This window comes from Jaculus jaculus, chromosome 9 (genome assembly GCF_020740685.1).
Source record: "Jaculus jaculus isolate mJacJac1 chromosome 9, mJacJac1.mat.Y.cur, whole genome shotgun sequence".
NCBI classification, from domain to species: domain Eukaryota; kingdom Metazoa; phylum Chordata; class Mammalia; order Rodentia; family Dipodidae; genus Jaculus; species Jaculus jaculus.
In genome coordinates, this window is record NC_059110.1 from 112,525,655 (window position 1) to 112,544,853 (window position 19,199).

General features: G+C 52.0%; 1 protein-coding gene across 1 annotated transcript; it reads right to left on the bottom strand.

The window, feature by feature from the left end:
• Positions 1-3,088: 3,088 nt before the first annotated feature.
• Positions 3,089-17,318, bottom strand: Ccr7 (C-C motif chemokine receptor 7). Its single transcript, XM_004655435.2, has 3 exons — positions 17,259-17,318; positions 9,336-9,385; positions 3,089-4,797 (listed from the first exon to the last, which is right to left on the bottom strand). Exons 1-3 carry the CDS (start codon positions 17,266-17,268, stop codon positions 3,721-3,723), a joined length of 1,137 nt encoding a protein of 378 aa, XP_004655492.2. The 5' UTR covers positions 17,269-17,318; the 3' UTR covers positions 3,089-3,720.
• Positions 17,319-19,199: the final 1,881 nt, after the last annotated feature.

A 19,199-nucleotide genomic window follows, 5' to 3' on the forward strand; every position in this document is an offset into this window, starting at 1 on the left:
ATATGGGCACACCAGGGCTCTTGCCACTGCAAATGAACAGCAGGCACATGTGCCAATTTGTGCATCTCTATTTACTTGGGTCCCGAAGAACTGAACCTGGAAGGACTGGCTTGGCAAGGGCCTTTAACTACTGGGTCATCTCCCCAGCCCCCACATTTTTCAAAGCAACATCTTTAAGCTACTGTTTCTGAAACACCTCCCAAAAGATTAAATGCGGGCTACAGAGATGGTTTAGCAGTTAAAAAAAGCACTTGCCTGTGAAGCCAAAGAACCCAGGTCCGATTCCCCAGGACCCACGTAAGCCAGATGCACAGGGTGGCGTGTGTGTCTGGAGTTCATTTGCAGGGCTGGAGGCCCTGGCATGCTCATTCTCCCTCTCTCTCCCTCTTTCTTTCTCCCTCCCTCTCTCTCTCTCTCTCTCAAACACATACATAAATAAAATATTTAAAAAAAAAGATTAAATGCATGTTGGTGAATCTCTTCCTCAACCCTAGGAGGTGGACACCATCAGTAACACCATTATACAGATTTGGAAACCAAGGCCCGGAGGGGGAGTTGGGATTTGAATGAGGCCCTCCAACTGTGTGTGTGTGGGGTCAGAACTCCCCCTCACAACAATCAGTATTTTGGATGCTGGACTGAATGTTTACCCAAATCTCAATTTTGCAGTTGGGAAATTTGAGACTCAGAGCAGTTGGGCAAGAGGGGGAGGTCACACAGCTGGGGAGCAGTGGAGTTGAAATTCAGAGTCAGCCAGCGTCCACAGCCTCGGCTTCCCTCATTCTCTGGCAACCCTGCTAGGCCCTTGGGTTTCTACAGCCAGCTTGAGCAATCTCCCTGCATTGCCGTGTCTCCTCTGGGCCTCAGTTTCACCATCTAGAGAATGATGGGGTTTGGACTTTTCGCACTGAGACCTCTGGCAGCTCTGTGGGTCTGTGGTACTTCTTTCTAGCTGAAAGGACAGCTTCATGGCGTGGGAACGCCTTGGGGCTTGCTTGGCCTGTGTTTGCAGCCAGTGAGGATGAGGGGGCTATGGGTGGAACGATGGAATGAAAGGAAAACTCTGGGAAACTGTACAAGGGGAGGGGGGGCATAAACCTGGTAGCATGTATGAGGCAGATGAGAAAGGGAGAAAGACAGGACCTGGGTGGGCTCCCTGGGGGTGGGGGGGCTGCTTGTCTTCTTCCCACGGGTCCCCCAAGAGCTCAGGATGGGTACAGGAGAGGGCTGGGCAAGGGTTAGGCCTGCGCAGACTGAGGTCAGAACTTCTGAGACACAGCAGCTTGGGGAATTGACATTGCTGGGGGTTGTGTTGTCTCTGTAAATATTTGGAGACGTCCAGTTATTCTAGAAAAATGTATCTGAAGCCAGGGTGGTGTATTGGCGCGGTTGGCCTGGCTTCCTTTTCCATGACCGCCCTGTTACATTCCTCTCCTGCGGGAATTGAAGGTTGTTTTCCCATCTGTAACCTCATTAGGATATACACACCCACATGCGCTCTAGCAGGTTCCCCTGGGGGCGGGGGGAAGGCGGGGTACGTACATGCACAATGGCACAGTCGCAGCTGCACCTTTAAATATTTCATGCTGCCACCCCAAATGCCACTTACCCAACTGACTGCACCAGTGCCAGCCTCATTCCTCCCAGGGTGCCTGTTCCCGGCCCAGAGGCCCCCTGACAATTGTGTTAAAACTCTGCCAGTTTGGTGAGCCTCATGGAGGAGGATAACATGTGGTCAGGAGAATGGGCATCCTTGTTCATTCAGTACGGCTCTTTCTGTTTGGGAAGAGTGAGGCACTCACTTTTTTTGTGCAAGCATCTCACCCTTCCCTCGTGTGTCCTCTTTCCTCTCGTCCAGAGTAATCAGGGCACCAAGCCCTTAGACTCATTTCCAGGTCTCACCGGTTGGACTGACTTCTCTCGCTTGTTGGAGTCAGGGCCCTGGTTGGGCACCGGGACCTGGCCTGGGGTGGGTTCAGCATCTGCTCCTCTGTCCCTACTGCCCACCATGAGCAGCCACATGGCTGTGGGTCTGTGTGTGTGTGCCCCTTCAACAGTTTTAGGTGTGAACTTACCCCAAGGTCAGATGGTATTGGAAGGTGGGGCCCCTTGAGAGGTAACTGGGTTTGTCATAAGGGCTCCACCCTGGTGAGTGAGATTAATGCCCTTGAAAAAAGGGCTGGAGGGAACTAGCGTGGCCTTTGTAGTCTTTGTTTCAAATCCAGAATTGTGAGAAACACATTTCTATTGTTTATAAATTACCCAGTCGGTGGTATTTTGTTACAGCAACAAGAATGGACTAAGACATATGCTCTGGAGGGCCCAAAGGGAGGGCGCTGGGTGGCTCTAACCCTCAAGCTTCCAACAGAGGTTCCTATCCAGCCTATGTCATCTGACCCATCCGAGCTCCCTTGCTCCAGAGTGTGATGACCTCTGAACCCAGGGAAGGCCCTCCCTCAAAACACCAGTCTTAGGAGGGGCTTCTATGAGTCTGAGAGGACAGGGGACAGGGAATCTAGTTCTAAGCTGTGTTGGGACCACAGCATTCCCAGGCAGAGAGATTACTGGATGACTTGGTCTTTCGAATCTCCCACTTAGAGTGTGGCCTTCCAGGTTTACTGCCTGGGACCCCATCCGGGGACTCTGGAAATGTGTTTAAAAGATGGGCACCCTGTCCTCACCTCCTTCTGCTCTTCCAATACCTCAGGATGTGTCACTGGAGGGTCTCAGTGGCCTTAGTGACTGGGGTTCAGGGAGCGGGGGTGGGTTCAGGGAGCTGGGTAGGGCATGGGTGGTTGCCAAAGAACACACTCCTTTGCCATTTACCAAAGACTTTTTCCCTCTTTCTTTTAAAGCTGGTGTTTCCTCAAGGGGGAAAACAAATCTTTATTTGTGTCTGAGTAAAATGTGCTGTCTCCACGACGCGAAAGGAGAGCATGAGAAGCGGTTTCAGTCTTTGTGACAGAGAACAAAAAAGCAGCCTCGTTGGCCTTCGGCGGCTGAAGCTGTCCCCCTCCCTCGTCCCCTCTCTCTCCTTCCTGTCCTCTCCTCTCCGCTTAGACGAGGGACCTGGCCGCATGGCATCCCTGCTCCAGAGTCCTGGTGGGGACCATGGCTTTGGTCAGGCTGGGGAGACCACTTGGCCTGCAGGAAACACCACCTCCTCATGAAGAGCTGAGGAGGGCCACCAGGGAGGTGACAGGGAGCGTGGGGACTGCCGTTTCTGGCTGGCTTGGTATCAGTGGGAAAAGAGAGACAGCGGAGAGGATTCAGTTAGACCAGTTGATGGCCCCTTTTCCTCCGCAAGCCGGGGAGTAACTCCATCATCTTGGTGATCAAAACAAAGCCTGGGTTTCTGGAAGACACGGCCTCTAGGGCCCTTGGGTCTCTGGGACATCTTTGCAGTTCAGAAGGTTCATTTGGAGACCTCAGTAGCCAACAGCAGCACTCACTGGCCCCATTCCCCTCACCCTAGGGGGCGCGGGTGGTTTCTCAGCGTTCACTTCTGGCTGTCAGTTTGGGGACAATAGTCCTGGTTTGGGCAATGTCTCTTCAGCCTTGGTTGAGGTAGCATGGGTTGGGGTTAGGGTGACTCCCAGAGCCCGGGCTCAAGCTCTTCCCTCAGCAGCCTTCGGGTGCTTCCTGAGTCCTTGTATCTGCTCTCAGTGCCCACCCAGGGGCCTCTGGGCGAGATCCCTTCAGTCCAGGTAGAAGAGGCCCCTATGGGGAAAAGGTGGTGGTGGTCTCGGCCTCCGTGCTCATGGAGGCGTGCCGCGTATGCCGGCAGGAAGACCAGTGCCGCAGCTGCTCTTGGCTGAGGCAGCCCAGGTCCTTGAAGAGCTTGAAGAGGTCGTTTCGGAACTTGACCCCGATGAAGGCATACAAGAAAGGGTTGATGCAGCAGCGGACGCAGGCCAGGCTGTAGGTGACATCGTAGGCAATGTTGAGCCGTTTGCTGAGCTCACAGCTGCTGCTGGTGACGTTGAAGTTCGCCACCGTCTGGGCCAGGACCACGCCATTGTAGGGCAGCTGGAAGACGATGAAGACCACCACCACGGCGATGATCACCTTGATGGCCTTGTTCCGCTCGAAGTTGCGCGCCTGGAGCAGGGTGCGGATGATGACCAGGTAGGAGAAACTCATGGCCAGCAGGGGCACCAGAAATCCGATGACCATCTGGGCCACCTGGATGGTGATCAGGGCCTCCACGTGGTCAGTGATGAGCGAACACCTCCAGGCTTTCTCGCTGCTGCTCCTCTGGAGGTTGCTGTAAAGCAGCTCGGGGACAGAAAGGAACGTGGCCAGCGTCCAGATCCCCACGCAGGACAGCTTGCTGACGAGCAGCACGCGGGCGCGGTGGCGGTGAGCGGACACGGCTTGGACGATGGCCACGTAGCGGTCGATGCTGATGCAGAGGAGCAGCAGCATGCCGCTGAAAAAACTTATCTTGTAGATGCCAAAGATCGCTTTGCACAGGTAAACTCCGAACACCCAGGACCGGGCCGCGCTGTAGGCCCAAAAGGGAAGGATCGCCAGGAACAAGATGTCTGCCACGGCCAGGTTGAGCAGGTAGGTATCCGTCATGGTCTTGAGCCTCTTGAAATAGATGTAGGTCAAGACCACCAGCCCGTTACCCAGGAGGCCCACGAAACAAATGACCGAGTACATGACAGGGAGGAACCAGGCCTTAAAGTTCCGCACGTCTTTCTTGAGGCACAAAGATTCATACCCCGTGTAGTCCACGGTGGTGTTGTCGCCGATGTAATCGTCTGTGACCTCATCTTGGCACAAGCACACCTGTGGGGAAGGAAATACCAGAAAACAATCTCGTTTTAGCTAGGTGGGATTTAGCGTAGGACAGCAGCTTCAAGGTGTGATGCCACCATCAGCACGCCCTGGGAACTTGTGAGACGTACGCGAATTTCTCAGATCTCACTCGAGACCTGTGGAACCAGCATCGCGGAGGTTGCAGCCTCCAGATTTTTCTAAACTCAGAATGATTGTGTGTGTGCATGTGTGTGTGTGTATGCTTGTGTGGGTGCATGTGTGTGTGGGTGAATGTGTGTGTGAGGGCGTGTCAGAGGACAGCTGTGGGTATTGTTCCTCAGGTGCCACCACCTCTTAAAATTAAATATATATTGTTTATTTGCGAGGAGAGAGGATGTGTACACCAGGGCCTCTTGCTGCTGCAAGTACACTCCAGACGCATGAGGCACTTTGTGCATCTGGTTTTTTGTAGGCACGAGGAATTTGAACTTAGGTTGGCAGGGTTTTGCAAGCAATGCTTTTAGCTGCTGAGCCATCTCCCTGGCTACACTACCCACCTTCTTAAAAACAAGTTCTCTCACTGGCTTGGAGCTCACCAAGTAGGCTCTATTGGCTGCCAGCGAACCCCAGAGATCAGCCTGCTTTTGTTTCCCCAGTTTTGGGATCATTTGCATACCACCACACTGGCTTTAAGGTTTTTAAATTAAATTAAATTAAATTAAATTTTTAATTTTTTTTTTTTAGGGCTGGAGAGATGGCTTAGTGGTTAAAGTGCTTGCCTGTGAAACTTACGGTCCCAGGTTCCATTCCCCAGAACCCACATAAGCCAGAGGCACAAAGTGGCACATGAGTTTGGAGTTCATTTGCTGTGGCTAGAGACCCTGGTGAACCCATTATCCTCTCTCTGTTTCTCATTCTCTCATAAATAAATTTTTAAAATTAATATATATATATATATGTATGTATGTATGTATGTATGTGTGTGTGTGTATGTGTGTGTATATATATATATATATATATATATATATATATATATATATATATATATATTTTTTTTTTTTTTTAGGTAGGGTCTCACCTTAGTCCAGGTTGACCTGGAATTCACTGTGTAGTTTCAGGGTGGCCTTGAACTCGTGATTATTCTACCTCTGCCTCCCTAGTGCTGGGATTAAAGACATGCCTCTGCCTGACTTATTTTTTATTTGCGACAGAGAGGCAGGTAGGGAGAGAGAATGGACGCAATAGGACCTCTAGCCACTGCAAACCAACTGCAGACACATGGGCTACCTTACGCATCTGACTTACGAGGTGACTGGGGAATCATACCTGGGTCCATAGGCTTCGCAGGCAAGTGCCTTAACCACGAAGCCATCACTAACTCCACACAGGCAAACATGGATTCTTGTGTTTGCAAGGCAAGCACTACTGAGCTATCTCACCATCCCCCCTGAGTGATTCTTTGAAATCAGTGCCTCTCATATTTTACCATGCATGTTAATTACCTGGGGCTCTTGTTAAAATGCACATCCTGATTGGAAGACTGGGGCCGGGTGTGAAGCGTATGTCTCTACTCAGGTGGAGCAAAGGTCTGATTTTGCCAACTCTGAGACACTCTGCTTTGTTTGTGCTTATGGTGGACTGGAAGAAATTCTAGAAGCTTGGTATCTGCTGAGCCCTGACTTGGTAAAATAAACATCCTTTCTCTGAGTGCCAGTTTTCCTGTCTGGTACACGGAGGTGGATCCTGTCTCTTGCACTTGGTTGTTCTAAGGTTCCTGGCCCAGGTTCTGGTCCTCTTTTATGTCCATAGAGGGTTTATTTTGATGTCTTGCAGTGCTATGAGGTTGGGACATGTGTCTTTCTTTCTATTACTTATTTTTAAATATTTTTAATTTTTTATTTCAGAGAGTGAAAGAGGGAGAGAGAGAGAGAGAGAGAGGTGGGGGGTGGGGATGAGAATGGGAGCGCCAGGGCTTCCAGCCACTGCAAATGAACTTCAGACACATGTGCCATCTTGTGCATGGGTCCCAGGGAATCGAACTGAGGTCCTTTGGCTTTGCAGGTAAGCACCTTAACCACTAAGCCATCTCCCCAGCATCTCTTTTTAAAAATTTAAAATTTTATTTTTATTTTATTTTTTTGGTTTTTTAAGATAGGGTCTCACTCTAGCTCAGGCTGACCTGGAATTCACTCTGTAGTGATCCTCCTACCTCTGCTGCCCAAGTGCTGGGATTAAAGGTGTGTGCCACCACGCCCAGCTCTTTTTTTTAATTTTAAAAATATTTTATTTTATTTTATTACTTTGAGAGAGGGAGGGGAGGAGAGAGAGAGGAAGACAGAGACAGAATGGACACACCAGGACTTTTAACAGCTGCAAATGAACTCCAGATGCATGCTCCACTTTGTGCACCTGGATTTACATGGGTAATAGGGAATCGATCCTGGGCTGTTAGGCTTTGCAGGTAAGCACCTTAACCACTGAGCCATCTCTCCAGCCCCAACATATGTCTTTCTGGAGCATTCTATAGATCCTGGTGGAGTTTTCCAGGGGGCCTTACATGCCTCCCGCTCTTGAGGGGGAAAAAAAAAATCTGCCTTAGGGTCAAGGTTGAGGAGGGCCTGGAATGGGAAGAGAAGAGTTCAAAAGCTTCCCAGAAGAAGCCATAAAGCCTCGGGTTTGGGGACCACACTCAGCAGGAGCTTTGACGGTCTGTTGTGCCCAAGTGCACCAAACTCTGGAAGAGAGTGGACAATCGGCTGGGCAGGGCTGGGGTGGGGACAGTGCTCTTCCGTGGTGGTTGCTGCGTCCCTGGAAGGAAGCAGCTCTCTTCTCCCTCTCTCCCTCTGCACTCAGACCCTCTCCCGGCACCCCCTTGCCCAGCTTCCTGTCTTCCGGCAAATCCCAATCAGCAGGGCTCAGCTGCTCTGGGTTTTTTTTTTAGCTCATCTGCAGGGCTGCAAGATGTGTTCATGTGTGTGTGTGTGTTCCTGTGTGGGGGGAAGCGGGGGAAGGGGGGAAGGTTCGGCAGCCTGCTGTGATTTTATCAATGGAGGAGGGGGTGCCTGGCTGGATGGCTGTGTAAGGCGGGAGCCGGGGTGGGAGGCCTGCTTGGGAAGTTCACGGTTCTTCCTGTGGTAAGGGACTTTTCGAAGCTCAGTGATAAATTCTGTAATCACTCTCTTGCCTGGGGACAGGGTGAGGACGGCACGGTATTCAGGAACCTTTGCTTCAGGCACTGCTAGCTGGAGAGAGCGGGCGTGGTTGCAGCCTGGGGGTCCTGCTAGAGACTCGCTGCTCTCGCCCCCTCCCCGCCGTGCCATGGCCCAGGGTCTCAGGTCCACTGGGGAGTTTCTGGCCCTTTTAGAGAATGGAACCCCCAGTGTCTATGAAGTGTGCTCCCCCGACCTGCCACCTCTCCCGTCCCCTCTGCTCATATTCTAAACAAGCCACCCCCTCCCATAAAGCCTTGTGGCCTCTGCAGCACACAGCCCCAGCTGGACCCCCAACCCCACCGGCAGGGGAAAGAGAAAGACAAGCCACAGCTGTCTTCACCCCCGCCCCCCACTCCCCCCCTTTCCCAGCCCTCCAGCCAGCAGTATCCAAAGGGAGGGAGCGATGACGATGACGGGGAAGGGGCCAGCCCAAGGCTGCAGCCCAAGCTCCAGGGGGCCTTTGGGATGGGGTTTTGGGAACAGTGCCCAGCTCTGGGCCTGCCTCTGGCCTGAGCTCCTGGGAAGCTGGCCCTCTGGCCTCCAGAGCCGGAGGAGAGAAGCCAGATTGTGAGCCCTGTCTTTCCAGGATGGCCTTGGCCGGTCCCCTACCCTGACAAGCAGAAGAAACTTGACTCCCAGAGTTACCGTCTCTTCTAACGCTGGGCACTGGGCGGGGGCAGACCTTCTGCCTCTGTGGCTGGGACTAAGAGTGGAAGCTTGCGTGGGGTGCTGCTCTTGTAGAGTCTGGCTCCTTACAGAGTGTGTGCACAATCCACCCCCTCCCCCAGCCCAGCCCACCCCAGCCCAGAGCCTCCGGTCCCACCCTTTCTTCCCCCACCTCACAGAGAGACCAGAAGGGTCTCTGTGTTAAAGACAGAGAACAGGGCTTCAAGGGGAGTCTCTGTCTGAAGGTCAAGGAGGAGACTACTTTGGGGTGACTGGAAAGTAATCAGATCATCAGACTGAGGGTTCTTTTCTCAGCTCACAGGTGGCATTTTACATGAGTGGATGGGTGTGCACATGTGCAAAACCGAAGCCTCTTGAAGCTTTGTGTTTTTGTGGTTCCTCTCTCTCCAAGAAGGCAGCCGGTCTATATTTCTGCCTCTTGGGAGGAGGCGGGAAGGAGAAAGCGGGGGTTCAGTTACTTCCCCCATGTTTCAATTTACCCGGGACAAAGGAAGTCAGAGAACAGCTGCGGTTCTCTAGGGTCACTCCGCAGATGGATGGGGCGGCCATCGGCTTAATGAATGGCAGGTGGGTTTGTGTCTGGGTCTTTTATTTCCTTCCAGCAACTGCTCACGCGGCAGCGCTCCTGGCTTGACAGGGGACAGAGCTTCCCGTGGCAGGAAACCTCACCTGGAAAATGACGAGGAGGGCCACCGCCAACACGCTTCTCATTGGCTTCCCTGTAGGAGACAAGGCGAGGATGAGGATGGTTATTGCTTGGCAGGAACAACTCGATGTCATTAAAGAAAGCCGGGTGGGGGTGGGTGGGTGTGAAAAGACACTGTTGAGAACTTTCATCCTAAGCTCCAGGCACCAAGTTTGCTAAAAGGGAACATCAGAACCAGATTGTGTGTTTGAACACCTGGCCGGCTGCCCAGTATCCCCGTCCTTCCCTCCTTCCCTCCTTCCACCACCCCCAGGTTGCGGAATACAGCAGGACCAGGATTCCTGGCAGCCTGCTCCCCACCTTCCGCCCTGTCCCATCTCAGTGCTGCTGGTTTTGCAGGGTCCACGGTAAACCCCACTGGCTTGGCTAGAGGGTCTGAGTGCCCCTCCCATTCCGGGTGACGCAGGAAGAGGAGGTTGCGGGGTGGTCAGGGTGGCTCACACATGTCCAGCACCTTCTTGGTGCCAGGAACCATTGTCCCGGGAGCACTTCTGTGGGCCCCTGTGAGGGGGCAGCCACACGAATCACCGAGTGTCTCCTGAGGGAGACCACGAAGCACACGGAAGAGTTCACCAGTTGGGTGGACGTCTGAGGCCATTTCAACAATGAAGAGAGCTATGGGGGACCCACGGGCTCCCTGTACCTCCTCTTTCACTGACATTCATTCAGGACCCCTTTGCCAGAATCAAGGAGGTGCCCAGTGCCCTGCCAGCCCTTCTTCCAAAGGGTCATCTAGTGGCACGGGAGGCCACCAAGGCCTGTGCAGGTGGATGCGCTTCCCTGAGAGCATTGCTCTTTTTGTTTTGGTTTTCTGAGGTAGGGTCTCACTCTCGCCCAGGAATTCACTATGTAGTCTCAGGGTGACCTCGAACTTACAAGGGTCCTCCTACCTCTGTCTGGCAAAGAGCAGCCCAGGGCAAGTGGGTGCCGGATGCAAGTTTTTCTTTTCCTTCTTTTTTTTTGTAATTTGAGGTAGGGTCTCGCACTAGCCCAGGATGACCTGGAATTCACTCTGCAGTCTCAGGGTGGCCTCGAACTTATGGCGATCCTCCTACCCCTGTCTCCCAAGTGCTGGGATTAAAAGTGAGTGCCACTACACCCAGCCTGATTACTCTGTTTTTTTTTTTTTTTTTTTTTTTTTTTTTCCCAAGGTAGGGTCTGGGTCTAGCTCAGGCTCACCTAGAATTCACTGTGGAGTATCTCTTGCCTTGAACTCCTGAGTGCTGGGACTAAAGACATGCGCCATCACCACGCCTGACTCATTACTCTTTTTAACTAAAGTGTTTGTGTGTGTGCGTGTGTGTGCTTTCTCTCCTTTAACTTGTTAAAGGGTGATGGTGGAAGGGGAGCACGGGTTCATGTTCCAGAAACCAGGAGGCTCCCCTTGTCTCTGACCTGCACACTGAAACTCCCTGGTTAAGACCAGGCCTGTCTGTATCACGGATGGCTGCTCAGTTCTGCTTATGGCTGAACCTTGAGCTGACCTGGGTCATCTTTCCTCTGAAGGTTTAGCCACCTGCCAGTCTGGGAACAGCCCTGGGGCTTGCCTTTGCAGACCCTCAGAGTCTGTTCCTAAGATGCTACATGTGTGTGTGAAGGCCACGCTTGCCGGAGTCCACTCCCCCCACAGCTCTGAGTGGGACCCCTGCTCAAGGAATGTTCTAGAGGTTGGGGCCCCTCTGGAGGCTGTGGGGAAACTGCAGAAGCCCAGTGGTTCTGTGTCCTTGGCCACAGCACCACCTGCTGGAGACCTAGCTGCATGACATCCTCGGCAGTGCATGCGGCCAGGCTGAGAGTTTAAGGATGGAGATTCTGGGTTTGGGCAATCCTAGCGCTAAGGATGAATCCCTTATATGGGTAGCATGGTGGTCAAGCCGTCCACTGTCTGCTTGAACCTGCCTTTCTAGTGACATGCTCTTTTCTGGGAAAAGATACCCAGTGTCCCCTTGTCCCCCAGATTACACCTGAGCATGTGCAGATGTGGCAAAGCCAGATCACTGTGTCACCTCGTGGCTCTCCTCTCTCGATCCCTTTCTTACTGAATTACTTCTCAATTCCCTGAGCTGGAGGCCGTCTATCCACTCCTGACCACACTCTCTTCAGGGTCCGGTGCTCTCCCCTGACTCATCTCGGTGCTCAGCGTTCGAGGTTTCTTTCCACACGTCAACATCTTTCAGTTACTCTAGAGAAAGCCCGTTCTGACTGTTAGTGAGAACAAAAGCCTCAGAGGTTTGGTAAGTCAGAATAGCTGACCTCCGGGAGCAGGAGGCTTTCAATGTCACTCCATCTGTCCCTTCCACTGGGCCCTGTCTCATTCCTTTGGCTGTTGTTGAGGGCAGGGATTTGGGGACTTGTCAATTGATTTCTCTTTCTGGGCATGTTGGACTTTGGGGAATGATCCAGGGGTCCTTTAGGTCCACGACATTTTCAAGATTACCAGGGGAACTTAGGGGAATTCGGCTGTGTGACAGAGGGCCTGCTCCATGGTAGTGAGTCAAATCAGTCATAAAGTAACTGGTTGGGGCAGCAGTTGGGAATGTCAGGGTTAGGGAGTGGTGGACCCACGGAGATGTTGGGTGTTTTTTGAGTTTTTGAGTTTAACTAATGATCATGACAAAAGGAAAATTCCCTAACACTCTGAGCTGACCTCCCCTCTCCCCAGCCTGGGAAACCTATGTGGGGAGAGAGGGTTGCTGGCTGCTCCCCTGCCAGGTCCAAGGTCCTCCAGACTGCCCACTGGCTGGCCCCAGAGCCACTCCCTACGCTTTTTCTTTACTTCTTCACCCACTAAGGCGCATGGCACGGGAGGAGGGAAGAATCAGGTGAGTGGCGTGTGGGGTCTGGAGAGCAGATGAGAGGCCCGGGGATGACTTTCCAGATAACAGGCAGGGTTGTGAGAGCCGGCTGTGCATCCTATAATTACGATATCAGCTGCTTTATCCAGGGACACACTGTGTATCCACTGAGCCCTCCCTCCTCTCCGGTGTCTGCACGTGTGATCTCAGTGTGTCCTCATACACGCTCTGTGAGGGAACCACAACCTCAGTCAGTCCCATCTGGCAATAGGGAACTTGAAGTACAGCGTGACCAGGAACTTCCCGGGGGGGGACACTTCACTGGCCCTCTGGCCGGGGAAATCACACTCCTAGCTGCTGCTAGCTGCGATTCTCTCTGCATTCTAGAAAACAGATGCCCAGAGATGTTAAGCCATGTGTCTGATGTCACAGAGCTGCTAGAAGATGGATCAGAGAGGGATGGAGAGATGGGCTTAGTGGTTAAGGGGCTTGTCAGCAAGGCCTAAGGACCCAGGTTCAAGCCTGTAGTGTCTACATAATGACAGAGGCGCAAGGCGCCACATCTGGAGTTCATCTGTAGCGGCTAGAGGCTCTGGTGCATCCGTTCTCTCTCTCTCGCTCTGCCCCTCTCTCTCTCCAATAAATAAACTATTTTTTTTTTTGTTTGTTTGTTTTCTGAGGTAGGATCTCACTCTGGCCCCGGGCTGACCTGGAATTCACTATGTAGTCTCATGGTGGCCTCGAACTCACGGCGATCCTCCTACCTCTGCCCCCCTGAGGGCTGGCACTAAAGGCGTGTGCCGCCACATCCGGCTAAACTATTTTTTCTTAAACACTTATTTCTTGAAAGAAAGATGAGCCAGAGGTGTGAATGTGAGCCTCCTGGAGCTGTCACAGTGGCTCCAGGCTTCGGGCTGTGAAGGGGACCCCTCTTGTTCTCTGCGTTCTCATCAGCCACCCATTTCCGTTGCCTCCGTCCCTCGGCATCGCTCGGAGCTGGTCCAGCCTCTGCCCTGACGCGGTGCTTTGCTGCCTTGGCTGACCTTCGCTCCTTCTGAGATACACCTCTCATTCGTGAACCCGTCCAACTGCACGGGGAAAACAGCTGTACTTACTCCCCGTCGCTCAGGCTCAAGTGTGGCCCCTCACTGCTGCCACAATTGTGGAGATTGGCCCAGCCTGGCATGTTCCATGGCATAGCTGCTTCTTCCCACTCCCCTCAACTTTGTGTTAAAGCTGATTATCACTTATTTATTCATTTGAGAGAGAGAAAGAGGCAGAAGGAGGAAGGGAGAGAGAGAGAAAGAGAGAGAGAGAGAGAATGGGCATGCCAGGACCTCCAGCCACTGCAAACCAACGCCAGTTGCATGCGCCCCCTTGTGCATCTGGCTTAAGTGGATCCTGGAGAACTGAACTGGGATCCTTTGACTTTGCAGGCAAATGCCTTAACTGCTAAGCAATCTCTCCAGCCCAACATTTTTTTTTAAATAAATCGTCTATGTTTTAATTTATTTATTTGAGAGAGAGAGAGAGAGAGTGAGCGGGTACACTAGGGCCTCTTGCCGTTGCAAATGAACGCAGATGCCCATGCCACCCTGTGCATTTGGCTTTATGTTGGCACCAGGGAATGGAACCCAGGCTGGTAGGCTTTGCAAGCAAGCACCTTTAATGGCTAAGTCATCTCTCTGGTCCCACTCCTCTTGATTCCCCCCACCCCCTTTCTTGTCTCTATTGCTTTTGCTAGAATTTATCACCTGTGAGCCTGAGGCTAAATTCCCAGGGTATCATGTGTGGCTCCATGGAGTTATTTATTTATTTATTTGAGAATGACAGACAGGCAGAGAGAGAGCAAGAGGGAGGGAGGGAGAAAGATAGGGAGAGAGTGAGAGAGAGAGAGAGAGCATGGGTGCACCAGGGCCGCCAGCCACTGCAAACTCCAGATGCATGTGCCACCTTGTGCATGCATCTGGCCTACGTGGGTACTAGGGAATCGACCCTTGAACCGGGGCCTTAGGCTTCATAGGCAAGTGCTTAACTACTAAGCCACCTCTCCAGCCCCTCCATGGGTTTTTAAACTACTGTGTTTGGATGCCATGAGATGGGGCATGCACCCTCTGGGGCACACTACTCCCTCTACTTCCTATCTGATGCCCCCTCCCTCCTTCACCTTGGCTTCTCATAGCTATAGCTTGAAATTCCTGTCACATCCTGAGTCCCTAGCTAAACAACTCCTATATACTCTTCAAGACACAACCTAGATGTTTCCCTGACGTGTGTGTGTGTGTGTGTGTGTGTGTGCGCGCGCGCGCGTGTGTGTGCATGACCTTTTGCATTCAGCTTACATAGTGGTTAGGGAATTAAACCTGGGCCAGAAGGCTTTGTGAGCAAGCAGCTTTAACCACTGAACCATCTTCCCAGCCCCACATTTCTCTTTTCATCTTGTCCATATCCCCATTAATGTTGTGTCTCACTTTGTAGTAACAGCATGTTGTGCTGATGTCCCCACCAGACTGGTCATCTAAGAAGCCCTCAACTGTTGACAGTCGACTGAAAGAAAATATCCAGCAAAGATAAAAGTTTTTCCCCTAGTTACATCTGAGGCTTCAGTGCTGGTCTCCTCCAAAGCCTCATGTCTGAAAGACCAGAAGGGACTGGCCCCAAATTCCTTCACATTCCCCTCTGCCAACATCTGTGGCCAAGCCATGAGACACGAGTCTCTGGCGGTTTCATTTTTCTTCTCTCTGCTTTTGAGAAGTTGGGGCTGAGATCAGTGGCCCCATTTCTCAATGGTGGGAGGGGGCGCACCAAAGACTGCTCATTCAAATCATGAAAGAGGCTGGCTCGCGGCCTGGTTTGGAGTTCTCATTTTGTGTAACAGAAACCCTGTCTCCTCGCCCACCCCTTGTCCCTGCAGGGCAGATGAAGAGTGAAAAACAGATTCTTTGTGGCCCACCCGTCCTTCCAACGGCTCCGGGGCCTGTTTTGAGCAAAGTCTTCCCCTCTCGCTGGCGGTTCAGATTCAGCTGCTGGGGCCTTTTCAAGTAGAGTGAAGGATCAAGATCACATCGCTTCTTCCAGAACTCCAGGTTATCCCGCCCCTAGTGCCAAAGCCCAGGAGTCCAACACTCCCAAACCTAGTCTGGCAGAGACACTTCATTGCGTCTAAGGAGATGAGCCTCCCCCCTTTCAATATGTTAAGCATGTGAACAGCTTACGGTCTGCTAACTGAAATCAACTGAGGGGGGAGGATTTACACTGTTTCTTGAGTGTGTGTGTGAGTGTGTGTGTGTGTGCATGTGTGTTTCAGAGGATAACCCTGAGTGTCCGTTCCTCAAGAACACTCTGCCTCCTTTTGTGACAGGTTATCTCATTGGCTTCGAGCTCATCCGTCAGGCTAGAGCAGCTGGCCAGGGAGTGCCAGGCATCCTCCTGCCTCCACCTCCCCAGTGCAGGGTTTACAGGCCTGCTCCACCACACCTGACATGGGAACTTACACTCTGGAAGTTGGCAAGTGCTATGAGTTCACAGCCCTTCCTCTGTCCTTGGAGCTACTTTTCAGGGGTCACGATAGGGAGGGCAGAGAAGGTCTCTGGTGGATGGTGTGCATGTTCCGGGACTGTGGTTGGCAGAAGTGGGTGTTTAAGTGGGTGAGCTGAGAAAGCAGCTTGGCTGGAAGGCCATGCTGGAAGAGATTTTCTAAGCCTAAAATGGAGTGATTGATTCCATCCATCCATCCATCCATCCATCCATCCATCCATCCATCCATCCATCCCATCAACATTTTCAACACACGAGAACCAGTCTCTGCCTCCCAGGGGCTCCCAGTCGGCAGGGGTGGCGACCACTTTATCCCTTACATAGCTCTTGAGTGCAAAGGCACAGTGAGCACGGGAAGAAGAGATGGAGGCAAGCGCTGTGGTGTGGCGGGGAGGCGTGTGAGGGCAGCAGCAGGGAACCTTCACTTTTTAAAGCCAACCCCTTGTGGCTTTGAGGCAGCTGTGGTGCTTCGCGTGTTGGTGAGACAAGTGAGCCCTCTAGGAACCTGGCGGCCTTCTTCGTCTCAAACTGCATCTGAGATTTACAACCGGGGTATCCGGAGTTGGATGGCCCACTCAGTACCCTCATATGTCCCTGATACCTCCCCTCTCTCCTCTCTAGTAGAGACTGAGGTTAAACTAGGGAATTTTTTTGTTTGTTTGTTTTTTTTAAGGTAGGGTTTCACTCTAGCCTAGGCTGACATGGAATTCACTATGTAGTCTCAGGGTGGCCTCGAACTCACGGTGATCCTCCTACCTCTGCCTCCTGAGTGCTGGGATTAAAGGTGTGCACCACCATGCCCTGCTTTTTTTTTTTTTTTTTTTAAACCAAGGTGATCAGTCTGGCTGGCTACAAGGTGTGGAGTTTATTCAGGGGCAGGCATGTGTTGGCCATCTGGCTATATCTTCTCCAATCTGAATGCCCCTGGCCATCCTATTGCATGTTGCCCACCCATCCCTTAACTTGCAAGAGGCAATGGAAAAATCTGGCACCAAGCTGGTGAGGTCAAGAGAAAGCACCAGTAGCTAGCATTTGTGGGGCATGGTACCACCCACACAAGCTGCCCCCCTTTCAACTTGCTCCTCTTCATAGTCCTAAGAGGAGGACGGTTCAAAGCTTACTTTAGCGGAGGACAGAGGACTCAGAGAGGGAATGGAAGGTATTGAACCCTTCAAGAATTTCTCTGGTCCCCAGAGGTGCCAGAGGGCATCATTCATCCTCCTCCAACTGAGAACCGATTCTGTCCAGGCCAGCAAGCCCAGCCCTGCGGTTGTAGAAAGATACCACCTCAGCCCCTTTGTCCTTCTGGCACTAGTGGCTGTCCCCTCCCCGGGGTCTAAAAGGGCAGGTGCACCTAGGACAAGCTGTGACATTTCCTGGACGCAGTCACTAATTTCCACCAAACTTTTGGAAGCTGCCCTCCCTCCCCCCCCCCCCAAAAACACCATGACCACCATTCTCTACCCTACCTCCACATGTAGTGCGTCCTGGGTGTCCAAGACCCCAGGACAAGGGGACAGTCCCTTGTCGTACAAGGAGAGGAGATTCACTCACCCAGGTCCATGGCCCGCTCTGGGCAGATGAAACCACACAGGAAGGCTGTGCCGGGCTCTGTCTCCAGCTACCCTGTCTGGGGAGGAAGTGGTACAAGCCCCTTTTTCAAGTTTGAGAGGAGCCACCCCCTTTCCCTGCTCCGCCCATCCCTGCTCCGCCCTTAAAGCTGCTCTTTGAAACTCTGGGCGCCTTGGTGCCCTGGTAGGTGAGCGGTGGGTGGGTGAAAAAAGTGACAGAATGAGAGCCTCATTTGCTGGTCATAGGATTGTGAATCATGGGGTCATTTACACTCAGAAAACCCCAGGTGATACCCAGAAAATCCTAGGTGAGGGGTTATTTATGGATTGAACACATGCTTATGGCAAAAGTGTCACATAACAGAAGCGGGGGGGGGGGGGGCGTGTGTGGAGTCATGGACCTACCTCATCCTTCCTCTTTTGTTTTTTGAGGTAGGTTCTCGCTCTAGGCCTGGCTGACCTGGAATTCACTATGTAGTCTCAGGCTGGCCTTGAACTCACTGCAATCTTCCTACTTTTTTTTTTTGTTTGTTTGATCATTCATGTGGGCATGTGTGTGGTGTTTACATGTATACATGTTCATGTGTGTGTGTGTGTGTGTGTCTTCCTTTATAGGCTTTTCACCTTATTTGTCTGAGACAGGGTCTCACCTGGATCTAGAACTCACTGATTCAGCTAGACTGGCTAACCCATCCTAGGGATCTGCTGTCTCCATCTCCACAGATATGTGCTATAGCCACACCTGGCTTAAAAAAAAAGCATTGTTTTTTTCTACATGGGTGCTAGGGATCCAAACTCATATCTTTATGCTCAGTAAGCATTCTGTCCAGAGCCACCTCTCCAGCCCTCTTCACTTTGTTTTGAGTGAAACTTTTGAGTTTCGGTATCAACTCTGTTGATAGCTACCGGCCTAGCAGCCACCTGAGACCAGACAGATCCGCTTGCTTCACCTGCTGAGGCCTCTCAGGGATCCTCCCGTCAGGGAAGGGACTTCAGGCAAGTTTCAATGTCACAACCGCAAAGTGAAAGTTTACATGTTTTTCATGTACAGATACTGGGGGGCTGGGGTTTGGGCCCAGAGGCTCTCCCTTAAAGTTCAGGTTCGAGGAGCAGATGAATTGTGGACAAGCTGTTTGTTGGACCCAAGATGTGTGTGTGAACGTGCCCCACGCGTGTGTGTGTGGGGAGGTCAGAGGAACAGGGGAGTCCTCCTATAGCCCATCCATGTATTTCCACGAGACAGGGTCTCTTCCTCCACCCGGAGCTGCTGTCCATCAATGAGCCCCAGCAGTTCTCCAGTCTCGGCCCCCCACAGACTGGGGTTACAGAGGTCCCTAGCCATGCCCACCTTTCCACAGTGGTTCTGGGAAGTTGAATCTGGTGGTCTCTGGCCCAAGAGTCCCTCATGCTTAAGGGAAAAATGCTCTTAACCATTGAACCTACTCCCTGCCCCCCCCCAGCACTTTTTCTGATTGTCTGTAGTGAATGGGTGACCGTGTGGTGTGGTGTGCGATGGGATGTGTGTGGAGGGCACACAAGTGTGTGGCAGCTTCCTCAGATGCGCATGCCCTGTGTACAGGCATCCGGGGACGAAATGTTGGACGTTCTCACTCATCCACCTATTTCCTTGAGAAAGAGTCTCACATTGCTCAGAACTGCCTCTTTTGCTAAGCCATCTCTCCAGCCTATCTTTTTTTTTTTTTGAAGCATGATCTCATTCTAGCCCAGGATGGCCTACCTTAACCTCATGAGTGTTGGGATTAAAGGTGTGAGCCACCACACCTGGCTAAGTCTTTCGCTGCTTTTATTTAATCTATTTCTAAGGATTTATTCTTTGTGATGCTGTTGTAAATTGGGTTGGTCCTAAATATAATTTTCAGATTGCTCTTGCTAGTGTGTAGAAATACAAGTAGCTTTTTGTACA

Bases quoted from the DNA above. Each gene is read 5' to 3' on its own strand.
- Ccr7 (XM_004655435.2), bottom strand. The intron at 4,798-9,335 runs GTGAGGTTTCCT...CCTTCCCCACAG, and splicing joins CCCTCCTCGTCATTTTCCAG to GTGTGCTTGTGCCAAGATGA.